Here is a 23,415-nt window from a genome sequence, read left to right on the forward strand (position 1 = left end):
ATCCTTAGCTTACAAGATTTGCTCTTTGTAAGGAAGGAAGCACACAAAAAACCCACTGTATGTAGATTACTGTCCTGAAGTGTTTTGCTTCTGAGCTTCTTGAGATGGAAGGATCGAGCACGTGGCACAAAGTCCGTAACCTCTGAATCTCTTTACCGCCCAGAACCTCCACTTCTCTGTCTGAAAGCGTGAGCAAGGAGTTAGAACACACGCCTGGGCTCGGGTCCTCCTTGCTCAGCTTCTGTGGTCAGCTAACTCTGCATCAATCCTTTCACTCCTCCGTATTCCAGACACCCTCGGCGTTGGGCTTTAAAGAGTCTGTTTGTTTAGACCACGTGTTCTGTTTGTTTAAGTTGCATGAACTTCTTTTTGTACAAATTTCCCAAACTCACAAGTTGCTCAAAGGCAGGTGCTCCCCTGTGACGGCCTCCTCCCTCAGTCACAGCCAGCCTCTTCTCCCGCCGTCACGGCCTGGGGGGACAGATTTACGGAGCTGGAAAGGGCTGTCTTCTCGCATCACGCTTTTGCTCTCAGAAAGCTGAGACCCAGAGAGCACTGAGTGGCCCACGGTCACCTGGAGGCTGAGGGAGAGGGTCCCTGTTGCCCAGTGGCCGTTACCTGCTCAGGGGTTTGAAAGAGGGGCCGAGTGTGGAAACACCTAAGACTCTCTCCCTTCCTCTACTTGTTCCTCCCCCTACCCCCCCACCCCCGTTCCTCCCCCGCTCCCCCCACTCATCCCCCTCCCCCCCTTACCTGCATCATTCAGGCATCACCGTTGAGCACCTGCTGAGTTAAGCTCCCTTTTGTCTCCTCCTCCTTCTTCCTCTGAATGTACCTTCACCTCCCTCTTCTCTGGCCCCTCCCCTCTCTGCCCCCACTCGGCTGGGATGGGGAGGACACGTGCACACACACACAGGTGAGCAGCTCCATGGTCCAGGATGCCGGGTGGGCGTTCGCTGTGAGAAGGAGGGCAGGGCTTTCTGCCTCGCCGAGCACCCCCCTCCCCCAGGTTGTACCCTCAGCTTCTCTGCTGTCAGATGGAAGGAAAGAGCAAAGATGTCTGGCGTCTGTGACCCTCTAAGTAGAAAATGTTGGTCTGAGGCAGTGGCTGTTGAGGGACCGACGGCCCCCTGCTATGGTTGAACAGAGCCAGGGCTGGGGGGGGGCAGAGCCCAACCCCCGGCCCTGGGAGAGAAGAGGTGGGAGGGGGACATCTAAGGAGGAGACAGGTCCAGCCACTGCGGATGAGCCTGCTCCCACCCCACCCCTGTGGCTGATTTGCAATCCTGCTCTTTAACTTTGCGGTCAGGTTGTCATTGTCACCACCCCCCCCCTCCATGATAAGATGCTGCGTGAACGCCTGAGATTCCAGTGGCTCTGTTTACCTAGAGATAGCTCAAGTCCTGTCCACAGGTGTGGCCAGGTGTCTCCTGGAGACTCAGGCCCACTCTGGATGTGGGGACATACCTGTGAATGACAGGACCTGTCCCCAGGACCCAGAAGCAGGATAGGGGGATGGAACACTGGGTGGGGGAACGGGGGCCAGAAGGGGAAGCCCCTGGGGAGGGCTCCAGGATGCCTGGGGGCCCCACCCGAGGTGGATCCAGTAGGATGCATAGGAGCTGCCTGGAACATAGTCAGGGAAAGGCATTGCAGACCAAGGGAACAGCATAAGCGGAGTAGCTCTGTGTTCTTAGCGTATAAAAGCAGGAGACCTGAATGAAAGAGCTGACAGTGCATCCTGGGGAGAAAAAGAGAAGGAACTGAGCTGAGAGCTCCTGTGTTCCTCGTGCTCATGGGCCAGCGGAGTTCTGGGCTGGAATTGATGCATCTTTTCTTCCCTGGCAGACAGTTTTCTCCTCTGTCTGCCTTCCCTTTCTTCACGGGCTCTTGTGAGGGTCCAGGATCCTCAGGGCACAAATGTCATACAAATGGCATAATTGGAGGACCCTGGTTGACCTCTGGCAGTTTTCAAAGCACCTTCATGCTCTTAATCTCATCCGTGCTCATGACTGCGTGCCCATTTCACAGAGGAGGAGCCTGAGGCCCAAGGACTAATGACATTTTCATGGGAGGCGGCAGAGCTGGGGTTTGAACCTGGGGCTTCTAGAGGCCCTTCTGGCCCCCGAGGCCAGTCTGTTCCCCAGGACAAGCGTATGATGCTTTGATCCACTCGCTGTCTCAAGATGTCCTTAGTTCCTGGAATCAGGAGGTTGGAGAAGTCATTCAGTTGCTTCCTTCCTGTCGGGAGGTGGAAGGCTTGGCTTCGTGGTGCAGTTGGCAGTGACCCTGTCAGCCGCTTCCAGGGAGTGGGGGCGAGGTGGCCCATGGGCAGCCACAGCGGGGGACCCGGAGGAGGACCTGACCCATGCTCGTCTCTGGTTTCCACCCTCAGGGAGACATGGGAGCCACCGGGCCTGTTGGAGCTCCTGGGCCCAAGGGCGAGAAAGGAGATTCGGTGAGTAAAGAGCCGTCGCGTGGCTGGTGCGGGTACCAGGGCTTTCCTCGGGCGTACGTGTCAGCTAGGATGGCCTGAGTGCCAGCACCATACCCCACCCGCCCCGGGAATGAAGTCCAAGCCCGTGCCCATGGGCACAGGAGGCCTGCTGGCTGCTCCAGCCGCATCCTCCCCCCACCCCACCCCCCCGAATCCGGAGCCCCAGCTTGGCTGTGACGATGCTCGTTTCTCACCTGGCCATTGCACATGCTCTGTGCTCTGCCACCGTTCACTTTGACCTCCGTCCACCCTGTTCTCCCCTCCTCCTCTCTCTGCCTCACTCACGTTTTCTCATCCTTCAGACTCAACAACGCGAGGGTTTCCAGGGTGTCTTTCCGACCCCGGGTCTGGCTCGCACACCCCCTTCCTGCTCCCTTATCACGGGTGCTTCTCAGTCCGGCACCAGCTGACTTTCTGATACTTTGGTGGTGATGTGTCATCACAGCATCCCCAGTTCGTGGCCCAGCTCAGGCTGTGTTCAGGATCCTCCAGCTGATGAGGAAACACTGTAGATGGAGGGTCAGGAGGCGAATGATTCATGCTGCACAGCAGGACTTAGGAGCCGAGCATCTGGGAAGCGAGTCCTGACTCCAGCAAGATACGTTGTGTCCTCAGTTTCCTCATCTGTGGGGAAGGATAAAATGAACTGTCTGGCTGCATCGTGAGGATGACATGAGTCAACGCGTGTAAACAGTTTAGAACATGTAGAGGCATGTAGAAGCTCTCCTCAGTCCCTGGCCCGGGGGAAGCACTAACCCCATCCTTCACGTCGCATCTTGGGGCATCAGTAGCACAAGCTGAGAGTAAGGACCTCAGTAACTGTCCTTGGCTCCTGTCTTCGTTCGCTGCGTGACTGTGAGCAGGTTTCTTAACCTCTCTGAAAACTCGAATTCACTCTGGTAGCAAATTAAAGGAAATAACGACTTTGTCGATAAAACGCTTGGCCCACGGTAGATGGACCGTGAACGAAAGCAGTCATTTTTGTGAGTGTGATTAGTTCCTTCTCGGTTCTCAGCACTCAGGGGAGAACCCCGACAAGACAGAGCTCTCCCCTTGAAGAGTTAGCCTGGGAGTTCCTGCCATGGGGATCTGACTGCGGCGGCTCTGGTTGCTGTGGAGGCGTGCGTTCGATCCCTAGCCTGGTGCAGTGGATTAAAGGATCCAGCATTGCTGCAGCTGTGGTGTAGGTCGCAGCTGTGGCTCGGATTCAGTCCCTGGTCTGGGAACTTCCATGGGCCACAGCTCGGCCATTAAAGAAACAGAAGAGAGTTAGCCTGGCACATACCCGCCATTGTCATCATCCAGCAGCTCGTGATTGTCGCTGTACCACCTGCCCTTTGTCACAGGTGCTTCACGTGGGTTCTCACCTTACTCCTTAGAACAACTTCTTCAACACAGCATTCAGACTTGCGTGACGTGCTCATGATCACAGGGCCTGCAGGTGGCGGAGGCAGAGTCTGAACCTGCATCTGTTTTGGTTTGGGTCTGGTGCTCGCTCACAGGACCGTTCTTTTCACCCACGTCATTTATATCTGTCTCCTGTGCAGAGTAGGTAGCACCTGCTCCGTGCAAAATGACATGGAAATGGGAAGAGCTGCTGACACTCAGCAGCTCTCATGGTGTGCCTGGCTCTGTATTACATCATTACAGGTTTCTGTCTCATTTAACCATCAGATCAACTCGGTACGGTGGGGCCTAGTGAAAGAACCATCTTACTCACATGCAGGAAAAAAAGCAGGCAACAGAAACTACCTGTGAGAGGGCGTAGATGTTGGAATTAACAGACAAAGCCTGCAAAGTAGCCATTATAATTATATCTGAAGAACTAAAGGAAACTATTCCTAGGGAAATAGAGGAAAGCATTGGGACAGTATCTCATCACATACAGAATGGAAATAAGGAGATAGAAATTGTAAAGAAAAAAAAAAACAAAACAAAACCCAATGGACATTCCAGAGCTTAAAATTACAGTAACTGAAATGAAAAGGAAAATCGCTAGAGAGGCATGGTAGTAGGTTTGAACCGGCTGAAGAGAGAGCCGGCATTCTTGAAAAGAGATCAGTAGAGATTATGTAATCTGAAGATCAGAGAGAAAAAAATAATGAAAGAAAGTGAACAGAGCCGCAGAGAAATGCGGGGGCCCGTGAAGTGCCTCCGTGTGCAGCTAATGGGGGAAAAAAACCAGGAGTGGAGGGAAAGGAGCAGAGAAAGGAATCAGAGAAATCATGGCCAGTACACCCCAAATTTGATGAAGATTCGTAACCTACACATTCAGGAAACCAAAGAGACGCCAATCCAGACAGACGAAGAGAGCCATCCTTAGAAACATCGTGATAAAAAAATGCTAAAAAGACAAAGCAAAACATCTGAAAACAGCTGAAGAAAAATGACTCATGAGGTAGAAGGAAACGCCAATAAGATGATCAGCTGACATAGCATCACAAGTAATTGAGGCCAGGATGCAGGGGGTGGCAAGTTTAATAATTATGATGGTGTATCATTGGGTGTTTAACAATTGCAATGGAAATAGCACAAAAAAGGGGTGAGAGGTCACAGGTCACAGAGGTGTATGTTTCCAAGTCTCACTGGAAGTACGTTTGTGTACATCGGAGGTAGACCCTGGGAAGTTAGGATGGAGATGGGAACCCTCAAGCAGCTGCCCAGAAAATAATTCGAATCTATACAGTGAAAATATCCTTAAAGGGGTTAAAATAGTGCACTGCAAAGTCCTCATGTAATGCAGCAAATAGCAGTAAGGGGGGCATAAAGGAACAGAGAAAGGTAGGAGGCAGAGAAAAGAAAAGGTCCAATGGCACATGTAGGTCTGACTGTGTCAGAAATAGCATCGCATGGAGGTGTATGAAATAAACCCGGGAGTCACGGAGAGCTTCAGGCTGGACATACAAACAGGATCCAATTGCATCGCGTCTACGGAAGACACACTTTAGATTCAAATGTATAAATAGATTGGAAGTAAAAGGCACAATACACATTCTACAAATAGAAAACATTGAAAACAATTGGAGTGGCTATAGCAATGGCAGCTAAAATAGACTTTAAAACTGAAAGTTAGTAGAAATAGGGACATTTTATAACAATAAAAGTGTCAATCCTGGAGTTCCCATCGTGGCTCAGCGGTCGATGAACCCAACTAGCATCTGTGAGGACACGGGTTTGATCCCTGGCCTCACTCAGTGGGTTAAGGATCTGGTGTTACCGTGAGCTGTGGTGTAGGTCGTAGACGCGGCTCAGATCCCATGTTGCTGGGGCTGTGGTGCAGGCTGGCAGCTGCAGCTGTGATTGGACGCCTAGCCTGGGAACCTCCATATGCCACGGGTGCAGCCCTAAAAAGACAAAAAGAGCAAAAAAAAAAAAAAAGTGTCAATCCTTTGGAAACATGTAACAATTATATACATGTATGCACCTAATAACAGTGCCTCAGATATATGAAGCAAACATTGAGAATTGAAACAAATAAGTAATTCACTAACAGTGGTTAGGGACTTCAGTGCCCCATTTTCAGTAATGGGTAAAACAGCTAGGAATGCAGTGAAATTGCAGCCCTCGTGCATCACCAGTGTCAGATGCTGCCTCTGCTTTGGAAGATACTCTGGCAGTCCTTAAAGACTTCGACATAGAATTACCATCGGACTCAGCACTTCCTCTCCTGGGTACATTTCAAAAAGAAATGAAAACGTATGTTCACACAAAAACTTGTGCCCACATGTTCACAGCAGCCTTATTCATAGTGACGGCAAAGTAGGAACAACCCGAGTGTTTGTCGCCTGGTGACTGGGGAATGGAGGGAGTTAGATCCATGCGGTGGCGTGGTATTCGTCACTAAAGTGGAGCGCTGGTCGTTGCTGCGACTGCGGTGAGCTCTGCAAACACTTTGTGGAGAAAACACGGACTACGAAGCCAATCGTAGGAGCCCACATACCGTCTGATTTCATTTGTCTAAAATGTCTAGAACGGGCACATCTATAGAGACAGAGAAGAGATTGTCCGCCCAGAGCCGGGGGTGGGAGAAGGGCCGTGGCCGCTAGCGGATACGGGATGCCTGGGCGGGATGAAAATGCTGCGGTCTTGATCGTGGTGACATCGCCCTGCTCTGTAAATACACGCAAACCCCTGGACTGTATCCTTTTGGTGGATGAATTACATCCTCTGCAGATGAGTCTCCCTAAAGCTGATGTGGAACGAGAATCGTACCATCATTTTGCATTGTTGGAAAAATGAGCTCAAACTCATGAGACTCAACACGCCGTCGTGAATGATAGTTGTGTTTTAGAGGCTCCTTGGCAGAGCTCATGAGGTCGCACCCAACCGGTTCAGCTCCCGGGTACAGCCGCCGTTGTGACGTCGTGCCGGGGAGGCTCTGTACTAAGCCTTTGCCTTCTGCTCCCCTTTCCTAGGGCGCAGGACCTGCTTTCCAAGGAGAAAAGGGAGAAAAGGTAAGCCCTTTCCTGTTGTCTCTCCTAGGGCCCTGGAGGTGGCCCGGGAACAGGATGGAGGACTCGGGTTGGGGAGAGTTGGGTGCTGCCTGGTGTGAATTGGATGGGAGGGAAGAGGTCTCCTGGGCTGCGTGCCCAGCCTCGGTGTGGGTCGTCCCCTTGAGCGGGCGGTTGACGTGCACACAGTGGTCAGCGCTCCCCAAGCTAAGCGAGGAGCATGAGCGTAGTGCAGGGGGAGGGCTCGTTTGCGGGCGGGTGGGTCATGGCGCTTAGAGCAGAGGGACCCGACGGCGCTGGTGGGAAGTGGGAAACAGCTGCAGATGTGGTTTGAGGACCAGCACGCAGGGCATTCAGTGTCAAAACGTGTGCAGCCTTGTTGGCCGTGGTGGGAAGGCTCGGGCCATCTGTGCACGATCACATGGCAGGTGCCAAGAGATGTGAGAGGAGAGCGACCGGAGGAGCTTGGGATCTCGTCAGTGTCTTGGCACTTAGACACTCAGGATGCAGTGTCCCTGGAGCCGGGGAGGCCGTGGCTGCTCAGAGGGGCCCGTTCTCTCCCTGCAGTACCTTTTATTTGGTCCTTTCCTGTCTGTTTACTCCAAGGAGATAGATCAAGACGCTGCCCAGGGACGTACCCACACATTTCACGATGCATCATTTATAAGCCAGACTGGAAACAGCTATGATGCTGTGTCCTGGGCAGAGGGTAAATGAGCTATCGCACAGCTAAATAATGCAGTGGCATCCAGGGATGCAGAATCGCAGCTAGAGCAATCATTAGTGACCCCCCAAATGAAGATCACATTTTGTCGGGGTTTAGAAGACGTTGCAGAATGTCTTTATGCTATGACCCCAGTTGTGTGTGCGTGTGTATGTGTGTGTGAGAGAGAAAGGGAGACTGATTCTGGAGGCAGATCCTTTGGTTCCGGAAGGCCTGGGGCTGCTGGTGCTCAGGCGCACGGAGTGGTGAACATCTCCCGTTTGCTGGGGGGAGGGTTCACATTTGCAAAACAACTCAGGAAATGTGCAGTGAATACTATTTTCTAGCTCTTTCAGAGAAGAGCTGAAGCAGAGGATGTGGGGCAAGGGCCTTCCCCAGGAGGGCACCTGAGGGTCCTGCTCAGTTACCTTAACAGGACACTCAGATGTTCTTCAGGGTCAGGACTGGGGCTGCCGTTGCCCTTGAAGTCAGGTCGCTCCGTCTGGGCCGTGCCTGCAGGGCCACACCGACATGTAGCTCCTGGGCCAGCCTGTCCTCTGAGTGACATGCTGGCCATCTCATGGGCTGGTGTCACCGGGAAAAACTGACAGGCCCCCCTTTTCCCGAGAGCAGCAAGTGCATTGCTGCTGTGTCCCTCTGGTTGAGTTCAGGACAGGCAGCCTTCTTCTCCTGATGCCTGGAGTCACCTCCTGGTGCCCCAAAGCCCAGGCTTCAGCACCATATTCAGACCCAAAGCCACCCGGTCACAGTTCCAGCTGGGGAGGCCTCCTCCCACATCCGGTGCTGGCAGGAGAGACAAGCAGCCAAACACTCCTGGCTCTGTCCTCGTTTGACCTTCTCTTGCTGTTGGGCATTTTTAGCAAAGTCTTGAGTCTCAATTCACAGCTACATATGAGCTGTGTGATTCGGGCTGAGTCACCGCCCTCTCTGGGTCTCTGCTTCCTCATCTGTAAAAACGAGGGGGTGGCCTGTGATGATGCAGAAGGGCCCTTGCAGGTGGCAGTTCTGAGCCTTGGTCACTCACCCGCCCCCAGCCTGAGTCCCTGGGGGTCTCTTTCATAACCAGCAGTCTCTGCTTCACCTCCAAGATGAGGCAAGGCTGGGGTGAGTCATGCGGTCGATAGACTCCCCCGAAGGGAGAAGGCCACCTGTCACCCGCACCCTGGGACAGAGCTGAACAGGCCAGCTTTTTTGCTTGAATATTCTCTTCAAAGCGATGGTGAAGGACTGACCAAGGGAATTGGGTGGATTGGAGCCTGTGGGTCTGGCTATGTTGTTTTTGTTTTGTACTTCTGGTGTTGTGAGTAAGCTCGGTGACACCGTGCCTTGGCCTGGGTGAGAGCCAGGCGCTGTGTAAGGTGTGTCTTGTGCTCTGTGACTCATTATTAGGACAGTGCTTCAGGGAAGGCTCTCCTGTGCCCGTTTCACAGATGAGACAACATAGTTTAGAGGTCAAGTGACCTGCTCAAGGTCACAGTTAGTAAGATGGCCAGAAAACACAATCACTGGTGATTGCTGAAATGAAGGCAAGCTGGAAGACTGATTGAATCGCCCCTTTTCCTGCAGCGAAGGAAACAGAGGCTCAGAGAAGGTGAGTGGCTGGCCCAAGGTCACACAGCGGAAACACTGCTGGAGCTCTTGGCCTCCTGACTCTCCCAGCACCCCCCCCCCCTCCCGCCAGTGCCCAAGAATGTTGTGCTGTGCTCTGTTCCTGGGCTGCCTCGTTTTGGAAGCTGGTCTCCTCTCGGGTTCCTGGTCCAGCCCCATAGTCACCACGGGTTCTTGGCACAAAACTCCCTCAGTGTTTTAACATGTATGGGATTGGGCTGTGGGAAAGGGGGAAGCAAGCCTTTAGGAAACACTCCAGAAGAGCTGCCGCAGCCCGGAGTTGGGGACACAGAAGGGGAGAAAGGGAGTCATGGACCCTCCTTCACAGTGTCTGCAAGACAGCTGGCACTAAATAAATGGCGTGCAAAACGAGTGGATGGATGGATGGAATTCGAACCGCCATCATCCAGGACCAGGGGCCAGTAGCTGGATCCCAGACCCTGCAGCCCAAAAGACTCAGCTTCAGGTTCTGGCTCCACTTGGTGTCAATGTGTGTCTCCCACTGGGCCACCACCCTCAGCCCAAGTTTGCTTTTCCGCAAAAGGTGGGAAAGGGAGTGACAATAGTCCCCACGACGCGAGGCCGCCGGCAGGCGCAGCCTGGGGAGGTCCGACTAGTGCCCGGCACAGCAAGCCCGCCTCAGGGGCGACGCTGCTCTTCCGCCAGCTCGTCGTCAGGCTTTGCTGTCTGGGTGGTGATGGTGAGGAGGAGAGGGTACAGCCGCCGCTCTGGGCTGGTTTGGACCAGTTCGGGGGGAGTCAGGGGGCAGAGAGGGACGATGACCCCGTCCCCTCCCACCCTGGTTCCTTCCACGTTGAGAAAATAAATGAATAGCCCAGTGAGGCTGCTAATGTGAGGATTCCCGGGTGGTCCCTGAGTCCGTGGAGATGTGGTCCACAGGCACCAGGGCCAGAAAAGATTTAGAGACAACAAAAACAAGGCCAGAGTGTGCGGTGTCCAGGGAGCTTCCTTTTGCATCTGGAGGGTCCTTCAGCTCAGGTCCCCCAGACTTCAGGGAGTGGACCCCGCAAAGCCGCGGTTGTGGCCCCTTCCTGGGCCCACAGCGCCCTCTGGTGTCTGGAAGCCAGAGCATCCGCTCCACATTTCCTTGGCAGGGCTCTGTGTGATCCTAGGGAGATCTCCGCCCTTTGGGGCTCCCCCCTTTTCCTTAGGAGTCTGGTGCCAGGGAGGAAAGAGGGCCAAGAGAGCCTTCGTTTTGTGCTCAAACGTGGGCTCAGGTGATGGAAGGAAAGCAGGTTCGAGGAGCTGGGCCGACCCGGTTTGGATCCCAGCTCTGCAGTGGCCAGGGGAGCTTTGGTTCCTCTCTGAGCCTCAGCTTCCTCATCTGCAAAGAGGGGCCGTTGGTACCTACCTCCAGGGCTGTTGTGGGGCATATAGGAGGTTGGTGAGGGCTGTGAAAAGCACCCTGGCACGTGGTAGGGGCACATAAAAATCTGTCCCTTTACTCCTTTGGTCTACTGGAGGCTACTGCGAACATCCATAAAAGACGGACGTATGTGCTGCTTCCGTGGACAGCATTCGGGTGCCTGGGACGAGGGAGGGAGGGAGCGGTGGTTCACAGAGCTCTGAGGCCTGGCCCGGGCTCTGCAGGGGCGCACTCACCAATTCAGTGGTGGGGACTGGCACACACATTCAGGTCACGTGGGCACCTCTACTCCTGTGATTCTTCTTAATTATCCTTAATTGAGTCCGTTGTACCACCTCCACGCCCACACTGTTACACTGTCAGGAGACCCCGCCGAGGTCAGTGGCCCCACCAGCAAAGCACCTTGAGGGACTCCCAGGATACTCAGTGTCGGACTGCTGGGGGTGCCTAGAAAATGAAACTAGACCTATGTAGGAAATTATCATGTAGCCCAGTTCCAATGAGGGGGAAAAAACAAATAAGATGACCACAGGCTGACCCTGTTCCTCCTAAGTACTCTCCACAATGACCCACCGCAGCAAAAAACCGGAAACAACCTAGTGGAAGATGGCATTTCATCCACCAGACGGACATCAGGGAAAACTAGGAAGACCTTATGTGGGAGATGCGCCTGCAACATGGGGAAGGTGAGGCCGTGGAATGAGGAGCTGCACAAAAACGTGTGTGCAGTGGAAACAGCCGGTGATTGAGATGGTGGGACTTGAGATATTTCATATGTCTTGTTAATTGCTCTTCATGTTGTGATAACATTAGTACTTCTGGGAAACAGGAGCGTTTAACAACTAGAGCTGAAACGTAATAAGATAAAAATGTGCATAGAGTATTTTATGTATTTATTTAGTATTTTATGGCTGTACCACAGCATATGGACGTTCCCAGGGCCAGGGATTGAATTCTAGCTGCAGCTAAGACCGGCAAGCTGGATGCTTTAACTCACTGCCCTGGGCTAGGGATTGAATCCGCACCCCTGCAGCAACCCAAGCCACTCCAGTTGGAGTTTTAACCCACTGCGCCGCGCCATGGCAGGAACTCTCAAAATATAGTATGTTTACAAGTGCTCATGTATGAAATAAAAAAGCACTATGATTTTGAAGGGAAGAACCCTCTCCCCCCAGTGTGGTGCATTCACTTAACCCTGGATGCCGTGACAGCTGGTCCCAGATGGCAGAACGTGGCCGTGGCTGCAGGTCAGGCTTTGGGGGCCTGGCACTGACCTTGACCTGCCGTATAACCTTGGAGAGGGCCTCACTGTAACCGCAGTTCTTTGTGCCTGTTTCCTCGGCTGTACACTGAACAGAACAGTGAGTAACAGCGGGAGGGTCTCTTAAGAGCGATGAGAGGCTTAAAGATTGTATCCATGGAAAGAGCTTAGCAGAGAACCTCGCAAATCCAAAAGCATTAGCGGGAGTCAGGGTTCAGCCACCCAGGCACTGATTCCCTGAGCCGGATGGTCAGTCCAGGCACATTATCAAACCCAGCAGAATGGTGGCCTCGGTGCTTTTGCACTGAGAAGCTGCGGCCCAAGGCTATGGGATGAGAGCCTTGGCAGTCCTGGAGCCATGACATGAGCCGGCTGGAGTGGGGTGAAGGTGTCACGCAGAGATCGGTTTTGAAGTGGATCCCTGCAGGTGATATTGCTGAGTGGAGTCCAGGCTCACTTGAGCCAGCATCTGTGACGGCTCAGGTATAGGGGAAGGGGCAGAGCACCTCCTGCCAGGGGTCTTTGTCTTCTTTATGGAGAGCTGCTGGCATCACTCTTTCAGTTGGGTCGGCTTGGGATGTAGAAGGCGGCCCCCAGACAGAGAGCAGCCTAGGACAGGTGCGGCTCCCCACCCCCCGGCCCCGGCCCACCCAGTTTCCCTGGAATGCAGAGTAACGGGGTGTGGGGTGGGGTGGGGAGGGCACCTTACAGCCTCTCGTCGAACCTGACACACACCTTGTAGGTAATGGCCCTGGGGAGCCCCGGGGAATGGAATTGGGGCAAAATGCCCCACGGAGCCATGCTTGGATGAGCACCCGCCTATTCAGCACTTGGTAGAGGGGGAGAAACTCCAAAACAACCACCACCAGAAAGTCCTTTCTTCAGCATTTTCACAGAAATCCACACGGCAATAAATAAAACTTCGTATGGATTTTGTGCTTGGATTTCACAGTGCAGTGCCCCAGAAAAAAATATGTGAGCAAACAGAAGACACTCAGCTGAATGTTACTGGGCTGGTGGACTCAGCAGCAGACAGAGTTTTAAGTCACACAGACATCAGTTCCTTGTCTTTTATGGTTTCCTTCCATTTTTACTGGGACCATAAACCTGGTGATGAAAGAGGAATCTGAGTTGGACAGGTAGTGGGGGCCCTTCTGACTTTCCGGGATGCTGCCTTCTAGAAACTTCAGCCGAAGGTCCTGCAGAGGTTGTCGGTGCCTCTTGCCGCCCCAAGTTCCCTGAAGTCATTGCAGGGCAAGTTCTCGTGGCTTGGTTTGCCATGAAGCTAAACCAATACGGTGCCGATTGGAAAACTGAGGCAGGAGTCTGCAGCTGTCGTGATGATACAGGAGAGCTGTTAGGAGGCCAGGTCAGAGCTGTCAGCGGAGGCGGGCTGGTCCCCAGGTCTGAGAAGAGTAGTTGCTCCGTGTGCTTCTTCCAAACCAGGCGCCGTGAAGCCCAGGGCTTCCTATCTCTGATGATTTGGGGTTGGGTGAGGCGGGCTCCTCCCCATTGCTGTGGACAATGAAGGTTGATTGATTGATTTTTATCTTTTAGGGCCTCGCCTGCAGCATATGTAAGTTCCCAGGCTGGGGTTGAATCAGAGCTGCAGCTGCCGGCCTACACCACAGCCACAGCAACACAGGATCCATGTCGGGTCTTTGACCTACACCACAGCTCACGGCAACACCAGATCCTTAACCCACTGAGCAGGGCCAGGGATTGAACCCATGTGCTCACGGATACTAGTCAGATTCCTAACCCACTGAGTCGCAACGGAACTCCTAACCATGAAGATCCAGCCTCTCAGGGAAGGCAGGGGCTTGAGGGGCCTTGGGGACCCACATGCCAAAAATCAACCCCCAGCAGGGGGCAGGGGGCCTTGGGTTCCTGAGCTCCAGATGGCTTCCTTTGGCTCAAACTTTCTGAACTTTTGGAAAGATGCACGTGTGTTTGATTTGCCCTTGATTTTAAAATCCTGCTGTTGTCACACCATCCTCTGTGGGCTCTATTACTTGGCCGCCGGAGTCCCTCGTGTTTGCAGCGCACTTCCCACCTGCTGTGTTGGCCCCAAACAACGCCCCCCCCCCATCCTTGTCTCCTGCCAGTTCCAGGTCTGTGGTCCCACCTCCCCGGCACTGATTCCTCCTCCTTGCATGTCCATTGTTCTCTCCTGCCTGTTGGAACCCTGGGGATGCTTATGCGGTGACCTTTGAGGAGTTGTGCACAGAGCCAGCGCGTCTGGGGTCGTTGTCTTATTAGTCAGTCCTCCTGGCGCGGGCAGGGGGGGACCATCACGATCCCCGTTTCACAGAAAAGGCTGCTGAGACTTAGGAAGAGGCCCCCGCACGTGCATGTCTTTACTGTAGAAGCTGTAGGAAGGGGACAAAGTTTATAACAAGCTCTGGTTTATTAAAAAAAAAAAAGTAACAGCTATGAAATGTCAGGCCAGGCACTGTGCTGGTGGACTGGAGAAGGACAGCAGCATGGGACATGGAGCAGGTTGAATCCACCTGTACCTGGGAGTCACGGGGGGAGGAGCCTGGGGGTGGTGAAGTGTGTCTAGCAAAGCATCACCGAGGCTGCCGCAGAGCTGCTGGGGCAGAGGCGGTGGCAGGTGGCTCTGCTGTTCCCACTCATCTGCCCCTGATTAACCCGAGGTCTCGGCTGGCCGAGGGGCCTCCCTATGAAGCCCCGTAGTGGTGCCTGCGGTCCTGCTTCAGGGGACAGTCAGACCTGCCCTCACAGTGACGCCTCTCTGATCTCAACAGGACAGGCACACCCTGTGCCATCCGCAGGGTGAAAGACTAGGTCCTTCCCACTGACCTAGTTCATTCTTCGGTGTCTTTCAAAGGCAGGCTGTGTCTGAACGTGGGAGACGAGAGGATTTTGGGAGTTGGGCGGACTGCACGGGTGCATGGGGCGTGAAGAGCGAGCTCTGCTGCACGTGGATTGTTTCTCCTTTTTAATGGCCGCACCTGCGCATATGGAAGTTCCCAGGCCACGGGTTGAATGGGAGCTGCAGCTGCCAGCCTACACCACAGCCACAGCAACACCAGATCTAAGCTGCATCTGCGATCTACACTGCAGCTCATGGCAATGCCGGATCCTTAAGCCACTGAGTGAGGCCAGGGATCGGACCCCCGTCCTCATGAATACTGGTCGGGTTTATAACCCACTGAGCCACAGTGGGACCTCCTGCACATGGATTTTCATTCCATCGACTCCTCTCCAGAGCAGTGAGCAGGGCAGGCCCTCAGAAACCACAAGATGCTTCCTCAGGTCCCGGGGTCCTGGCTCTGGCATTGGTGAGACATGTGACAAGGGATGATGGACCCAGTTTTGTTTCACAGGTGCTTTCTGAAAGGATGGGATGGGAAATGGGCACTAGCAGCCCAATGGCCAGCATTCAGTGATTTTATCTGCAGAGTGACTTTGTCTCAGAGGTGACGTCTTGTAGTGGGAAGAGTCACGGCATCAGCCTTTTATCGACCTCTCGATATAAGACACCTGTTCAGTTCAGGAGCCTCAGCCTCTTGCTGCTCCTTGAAGGAGGCTGGAGTGTGGCCAGGGTCACAGAGTGCAGTGTGGGTGGGGCTGAGGCCATGCTTGCCTGACTCTGCATCCTCCACGTCCACCCCCAGAGCGATGCCTTTATCTGGGCATTCTTTTTTTTTTTTCCTTTTTGGCTTTTTAGGGCCACACTGGTGGCATATGGAGGTTCCCAGGCTAGGGATTGAATTGGAGCTGTAGCTGCTGGCCAACACCACAGCCACAGCAGTGAGAGATCCAAGCCACGTGTATGACCTGTACCACAGCTCATGGCAACACCGGATCCTTAACCCTCTGAGTGAGGCCAGGGATTAAACCTGCAACCTCATGGTTCCTAGTCAGATTCGTTTCCACTGCGCCATGACAGAAACTCCTATCTGGGCATTCTTGACCCTCCAAACCCATGTCCCTAGAGGGAATCAACTTATTTTATGCAATGACTACATTATAGAGCCTCTGAGCCATAAAATAGAAATTATATGTGTGTGTTTGTAGGTGTGCAACTTCTAAGATATATTTATGCCGCATGCCTCTAGCTCTGGGTCTCATTGTTGTTCACCGCTGGCTCCATCAGCGCCCCCATGTCCTATTCTTAGCCTGTGCATTAATGTGCATTATTCATGGTTATCGAGTTGGATAACTGTGGTTGAGGGCCTTCTATTTTTATCATAATTAAAGGGTTTTGGGGGAAATAAGTTTAGCTGCTTACGTGCCCTCACATAGCCCTGCAGGTTGGGGCAGAATGCTGGCAGTTGGACTAAAGAATTCCCGCGCTGCCGTGGGCCCTGTCCGTGGTGCTGAAGGACGACACACCCTGCAAGTTTTTGGTTCACGGGTTCTCACAGCCCCCGGCAGAGCTGGAACGGGAGAGTCTGCACTTTTCCCAGCTCCGTCTGACACTCAGTCTCTTGCCAAGTCTAACGGCCCAGTCACAGGACCAAGGGCTTCATAGAGAAGGGTGAGAGCGTTTATGCGAAGGGTAAGCTCTGGGCTGCTGGACAGCAGACTGGGAGGGCAGGGGAGGCTGAACGTGTGGCCTCTGGACACCAACTGGCTGGACTCAGATCTCAGCCTGGCCACTTATCAGCTGCGTCACCCTGGTCCGTCACTCAACCCTTGCGACCCTTGCCTTCCTCGTTATAAACTAGCGACTAATCGTAGTCACCTCAGAGGGCGATGAGGATGAAAGGAACTAATGAAAATAAATGACTTCTATTTGGAAAAAGTGCTCGTAAGTGTTAAGTGTAATTACCATTACACCAGCCTGGTTTTCCATTTTTTACACCAAATGACATCTTCTGGGTCCTCTGCTTGGGGAGGTCTTATCCCCAGGGCGGCCGACAGCTGGGAAACGGCAGTGCCCCCGCCTCCCCTGAGGAGGGCTTCTGTAACTCCCAAAGCCTCAGGAGGCCTGGAGAGCGTATGCTCAGGAAGTGTGGTGCCGGTGGGCTGCCATAGAGGAAGGAGGTGTCTTTTCTTCAGTTCATCTAACATAATTTGTGCAGCATCTGGGAATAATAACGGCCCCTGGTGTTTATGGTGCGGCTGTCAGCCGGGACTCATGCACAGACTGCTTGGTGTTGGGGTAGAGACTGTTGTCCTTGTTTTACAGGCTGATTAACCATGTGACCAGGTGCAAGGGACTTACCTGTTTGTGTGGCCCAGACAGGGATGGAGCTCCTGTATTCTGGCAGCACAGAGAAGCGGTTCTCAAACTTGACCAAGCCCTGAAATCACCTAGAGGGCTTGCGGAGCCCGCTGGCCTGGCCCCACTTGCACACTGAGCCAGGGGCCTCAGGTGAGGCCAGAGAATCTGCCTTTCTGACAAGGCTCAGGTGCTGCTGGTCCTGGAGCCACAGTCGGAGGACCACTGCCCAGCCCTGCGTGAAGGGTGTGGCCCCGGCTCCTCCAGTGAAGGAGTACAAATACTAATGTAGCACCTCTAACGGAGGAGCCACGTCTCTGTCCCTGTTTAGGGGTTAAGCCCTGATATTTAATTAACCAAAATAACAGGGGAGACATCTCTCTGTTTTCTCTGTATTTGGCCCAGTGACATAACCGTGCAATTCCTGAGGCTGGGATTCTGGCACATTTCCTGCCAGATGCTGCCTGCCCAAGGCTCCCAGTGAAACTGGCCAGGAAGTGCATGTGTGCGGGGCAGGCAGACAGGTCAGAGCCTCGACTGGAATCAGGGCCTGGACTTTGGGCGAACGGGGGAAGGCGCCTTTTCCCTGAGTCCTGGTTATCGTCTGTAGAGGGTTCACGCGTGTTACGTACGGTCAGCTTTTACAGGTGAAGGGGGGGGCGGTTCCTGCTGGTTTATCCGAAGTAACAGTACTTGATGCTTCCACTTCCTCTGTACCCACAGCATCTGCCAAAGCACCGTCTCAGGCATCTTGCTAACCTCTTTGGGCCAGAGGTACTCTTATTCCCAGCACCACCCTTTCTACGGCGGTGAAGCCGAGACCCGGGAGGGGAAGTCACGTGTTCTGTTCGGTTCGCAGGCAGCGGAGGCTGCCTCGTCTTCAGTCTGGCCTCTCTCTCCTTCCTTCCTCCTTCCTGCCCTCCCACCCTCCACATTCTCTCTCCGTTTTTTCATAGTTTACTGTGGATCCCGAGCTACCGTGTCCCCTTTAAGAATCTCCCCGTGCCCATCATTCCTGATGGGGGGGGGGGCCTCCCGTCTTTACCCCACTTCTTTCATTGACTCTCCCTAAGCACTTGGGAACTTGTTCTTCATTTCCAGCAAAATAGAAACACCTGACATTTTAACACTGTTTATAGTCTACCTGTTAGATCCACAGTCACTTTCTCATCTGGACGCTGTGCGAACCTCTGTCTCACCAGTGCTGAAACGGGCTCGGCCGGGTAGTGTGGCTTTCCTGATGGGGCGTCAGTGGACAGTGTAGGGCTTCTTTCTCTCTTCAAAACGTCTGCACGTGGCTGAGCCCATGTTCAGGGGAAGGTCATTGCAGGGGGATGGTGGTGGTTTATGGTGTTATATCTAAACGCCAGATACCTGGGTCAGGTGGACTTTTTCTTGGGGACACAGTTTTCAAGGGCAGGAACCCATCTAATGAAGTGCCAGGACCTCATGAGGATCTAAGAGTGGAAAATTCTCAAAAAACGTATTTTTGCAGCGCTGGTTTGGCTAGCCTAACCACACAAAGCAAGATTCCAAACCAGATGTTACCTTCCTAGACAAAGAAAATAGCCACCTCTAAGGAGGCTTCTCGTCAGTTTCTTAGACTCTAAGGTAGGGGTCACCCGCCCCCCATAACAAAGCAGGAGCTGGTCTAGGACACCAGTTTTCTAAAGCCTGTTTGCCCAGCTGTCCCCGACCTCGAGAAAACAAACAAAGCCTTCAGCTGGGTGTGTGGTGCTGACGTCCAGATGGAGACAGACCCAGAGCGTTTTGCTGCCTTGACTCAGGCCATTACTGGGGAGCGATGGAGCAGGACCTGAAGCTGCAGTTCACTGGCTCTTGAAACCATGCTCTTATACAGCAGCCCGCTGCTCACTTTGTCCCTGGGCGTCTCATGCCCCCAAGGCTAATTGTGAAGTGGGACGGTGTCCCCGATGTGTCCCCTGACAAGCCCACAGGGCTCGGGATTAAGGTGCAGGGAACAGTGGTTGGGCCCCGGGCAGGGCGAAGGCTGCCGACATGGAGTGATGGCACCCTGATTCCCCACCTCGTGTTGCTCCTGTCCTGGGACCAGGCAGACTCACACGGGTACTTGCTGGGCATCTAGCCAGTGCCGGCCAGGCTGGACGTGTGGCAGCCGTGGGCACAGGGAGGTTCCGGAACACTCTGGCGTTCCCTCGGGCATTGTCTCTGGTCTCCTCCCGGCTCCCTTTATTAGCCCGTCCTGGGATCTCTGGGCCCCCCCGCCCCCTGTATTCCAGAGGCAGGAACTACAGAGTCCTGCTCTGCCTGCAGCCGCCCGAAGGCAACCTGGCCTTTCCAGCACCGGGTGACCGTCCTCGGGGGTGAGCTCTGCACCAGGTCACCCCAAGGGGCTTGACCCTGCAGAGAAGCGCCATGGGGGGCATTTCCTCAGGGGAAGTCCTTGTTCCTTTGTCGTGTTCCCCCTTTTGAAAACGGTGCACTGATCCCTAGAAAAGCGGCATCAGTGGCTGGTGCCTGCTGTCGGGAGGCACACAGCCTTCTGCTTAGATCAGAACACGCTGGGGCAGGAGACGAACCGGGGGCCTTGGGGACAGACAGGGCATCTGGGGAGCCGAGCCCCCTGGTTCCTGACCCCCAGAATCCTGGTTTGAGACGCAGCTCCTTCCTGCCTCCTGAGAGACTGTTGGGGGCGCTCTGATACTTCCCCAGGGAAGTGGGGCGGCCGAGGTGGAGGGGGGCGGAGTGACATACACGTCCCCTTAATATTGTATGTGATATCCTAAAGCTAATCGTTCTGCCGTCAGTAACACTAACGACAGTGCTGATTGGTGTCGAGTAGCAGCTCTTCACTTGCCTCTGCCCTCGTCGTCTCCCCCAGTCCCTGCTGAGTTTCGGGACGGGTGGGGGCGAGGCAGGCAGGGACCCCCCCCCCGCCCTGCCCCATGCGGATGTGGAAGAGGAGGTTGAGGGATCGCGGGCCATAGCTGCCGTCCCCTTAGGAGGGTGGCGAGGACCGTTTGACCCCAGAAAGCACCCCATCAGCTCCCACAGTCCCAAGGAAACCCCAGGCCCTTGGCACCGACCCACTCTTCCTCTTGCGAAGGTCCCCTGACTGCTCGCCTGCCTTTGTGTCCAGCCAGGGAGAGTCAGATGTTCCCAAAGACCAATTAGAATGCCCCCCCATACCCCACCCGGAAAAACCTCGGTGCAAAATGCTTGCTCACTGTAAACCGTCTCCACTGTTCTCCATACTCTATAACAAAGTTGACACCCGCTTCTGACACTTTTGAACCCCTGCTGATGGCAGCCTGGTCCCTGGACACAAGTGTATGAGGCTCAGTTTTGACCCTGAGGAGGCAGAGGCCCCCTCCCCACATGTGTGCTGAGCAGCAGAGCCCCTCCCACGCCCCGGGGAAGGGCGGGCAGAGAAGCGCCATCCAGCCAACCGTGGGAGTTAGGGCTTCAAGACCACCTGCCGACAAGGAGCCTGTTGAGCTTTATTTAAGGGCTTTTCACAAGCTCGTTTGACCACAGTACCCCTCTGATCTTCCCCACCCCATCACACACATTAGCTACACATCAGATGGGCATCCTCCAGACCAACTCTGGACACCGCCGTGGAGCCATTTGACACTTAGGAAAACTCAACAGAGACTGTAATTGTTCCCATTTTACAGACTGTGAAACTGAGACTCTGAGATGAAGTAATTTTTCCAAAGTGGCCCCCCTTCCTCTGCGCTGGCACTCAGCTGCCATGTCCATGAAGCCCTGCTCCCCAGGCTGCCTTGCTGGGGACGCCCCCTCTGGGCGGTTCCACTCACATTAACTTACCTCTTTAGTCTCCTGGACCAGATGCTCCTGGACCGGAGCCTAAGAAGCAGACACCACTTTGTGGCAGATCGTGTGTTTTGGGAGCACAGGTGTCCTGCCTGCACTGTTAAACTGCTAGGTGACAGCAGGAGTGGGCATCTTGTGTGACTGTCCCGGACAGCTTATTTTTCATAGTGCATGTGCAATGGTGCCATTTCTTAGCCACGGGAGCCCTGGTGTGGTGTGAGTCCATCTATTCCTCTGTCATCGGGGGTAGAGGCCTCCACTTTCCAAAGCTCTCCTCACCCTTCCGGCCATGACAGGAGTGACACACAGCCTTCCAGAGTGGCCGCCTTTGAGGTCGCATGGCTAGAGCTGTCTGTCTCTCTCTCCAATAGCATAAAGACTTAGAATGTTGAGGCCATAGAAGGCATTTTGCATAAATTTTAAAAGTATGTGGGGGTGTATCTATTAATGGAGAGGTAAAAACTAGAAATATATAACGTGTGATGTGTCTTTGAGAAACCAAGACCCACCGCTATAAGGACGAAATAAGAAAACATGTAACGACGTCCTGCAGACATCCGCAGTGTTTTCTAAGTAACACTTCGAGATACGTCTGTTCCCTCATTCCGTGAATGGCCCACGTCCTCATTCGCAGATGGATAAGCTCAGAAGGAGACACTGGCTTGCTCAGTGTCCCACGGAAAATCGATGGGAACGGGGAGCTGGGATGACGGTCTCGGCGGAGTCCTTTGGTCTGAATCCAGCGGTGTGGGAGCTGGCTGGGAGCTGAGAGACCCTGATTTCCGCTGTCTCTGAGGTGCCCCCCGTCCGTCCCCGGGAGGGCTGGGGAGATGACCGGGTCCCCACAGCTGCACCATGGGCGCAACCGTCTCGTGCTTCCGTGTGATTCATTAGAATGGAGTTTGCCCCGACTGAGAAAGTGCAATGCCTGGTCTAGTCCAGTGGTTCTCAGTGACTGTGGTTTTTACCTCCTGGGGGGTGTTTGGCAATGTCTGGGGACAGTTTTGGTTGTCACACCTGGGAGTGCTGCTGACGTCTGGGGATACTCCAGGACATCCTGCACCCCCCGCCCCAACAGAGAATCATCCAGCCCAGAGCTGACAGGGCCCAGGTCCAGAACCCGCTCCAGCCCAGCACTGTGCTCGACGTGTGTGGCGCCGGCCTGGATGGAGGGAGCCATAGGTCGAGTTAGGGGAGGGCAGGGCCCGGCATCTCGGTCCTGCTGTCAGGTGCGTGCCGACCACCTGGGGATTCTGTGAAAATGTGCACCTTGATGCAGGAGGTCTCGGCGAAGCCTGAGAATCTGCATTTTGTACCCTCTCCCAGGGGGCGCCCAGGTCGCAGGTCTGTGAACCAGCCTCCACGTAGTAAGCTTGGCCACAATTCCTGCCTGGCACGTTCTTGGCCGCCAGCATCCGAGCGCCATCTCCAGTGCTGTCCTCGCCCCGTCCTAATTGCTCGTCTCTCTCTCTCTCCCCCGCTAGGGCTCCCTGGGCCTGCCGGGTCCCCCGGGGAGAGACGGCAGCAAAGGCATGCGGGTAAGTCTGTTCCCTCGGCAGCCCCAGCCCCGCAGACCCCTGGTCAGATCCCTGCCAGGCCTGCAGTGTGGCAGCCTTTGCCAGGGTGGGCCCTGAGCTGGTGCCCATTTGGACCAGCATCTTCCCAGCCCGGTAGTTAGAACAAACACCAGCAGCAGCTGTGGCCCCCAGGCATCGCTTGAGGGTCCCGGGGCATTGTTTTCTCACTCAGCTGATGGCAGTTCTACAGGGAGGTCTTGTCCTAAGGTCTTCACGTGGAGGGAAGTCGGGATCCGAGCAGAGGCCTCAGCTCCCGAGTGCCCAGTTTGTAGCTTTGGGAGCCAGGTGGTGCTCCAGCAGCGTCCTGTAGCCCGCACGGCCAGCGGCTCCCCAACCGCACCTCTGCACCCCCTGCCTCTGAGGTGGAACACACCCCGGGGCCCCAGGCAAGGGGCGCTCTCAGCTCAGGCGGTCAGTCGGACCCAGGGCAGAGGGAGCCGCTTTTCCACCGAGAACCCAAGCGGACATCAGCTCTGGGGCTCTTCTCTGCACTCCCTTTGCCACTTTCAGCACGTCTGCGCGGGCCTCGGAGGGTGCCCTGACCTGTGAGCACCCCATAAGCCCACAGTGCTCCGGACAGGAGGCCTGGTAGGGAGACAGGACAGGGCGGGAGAGGAGGGGGGATCTGTGACCTCCAGACTCCTCCTGCCCCCCTCCAGGTGGCCAGACCCCCCCTGCATGAGGACGGCCACACGGTCACGCCTATCGCCCTGCTGTCCCAGCTCTTCTGTCTGAGCTTAGTTTTGTGGACCAGCAGCTGCAGCAGGAGGGGCGGGGGCTGAGGAGATAAAACCCCCGTGAAGATCAGCTTCTAGAAAGTCTCTCGGGGAAGCCTGCGTCTCTGCTCACCGGTGGTTACTTTGTTCCCGTGATGGGTTCTGAGTTCCAGGA

At 54.6% G+C, this 23,415-nt stretch overlaps 1 protein-coding gene across 2 annotated transcripts in view; it reads left to right on the top strand.

The window, feature by feature from the left end:
- The window catches only part of COL22A1 (collagen type XXII alpha 1 chain), a 249,072-nt gene that overhangs the window by 71,765 nt on the left and 153,892 nt on the right, over positions 1 to 23,415 (top strand). For both annotated transcript variants that reach the window (XM_047783198.1, XM_047783199.1), the window contains exons 11-13: positions 2,396 to 2,458; positions 6,913 to 6,951; positions 22,432 to 22,485. In XM_047783198.1, coding sequence (XP_047639154.1) covers positions 2,396 to 2,458; positions 6,913 to 6,951; positions 22,432 to 22,485 — 156 coding nt within the window. The remainder of the gene's footprint in view (positions 1 to 2,395; positions 2,459 to 6,912; positions 6,952 to 22,431; positions 22,486 to 23,415) is intronic.

Source organism: Phacochoerus africanus, chromosome 6 (genome assembly GCF_016906955.1).
Source record: "Phacochoerus africanus isolate WHEZ1 chromosome 6, ROS_Pafr_v1, whole genome shotgun sequence".
NCBI lineage: Eukaryota > Metazoa > Chordata > Mammalia > Artiodactyla > Suidae > Phacochoerus > Phacochoerus africanus.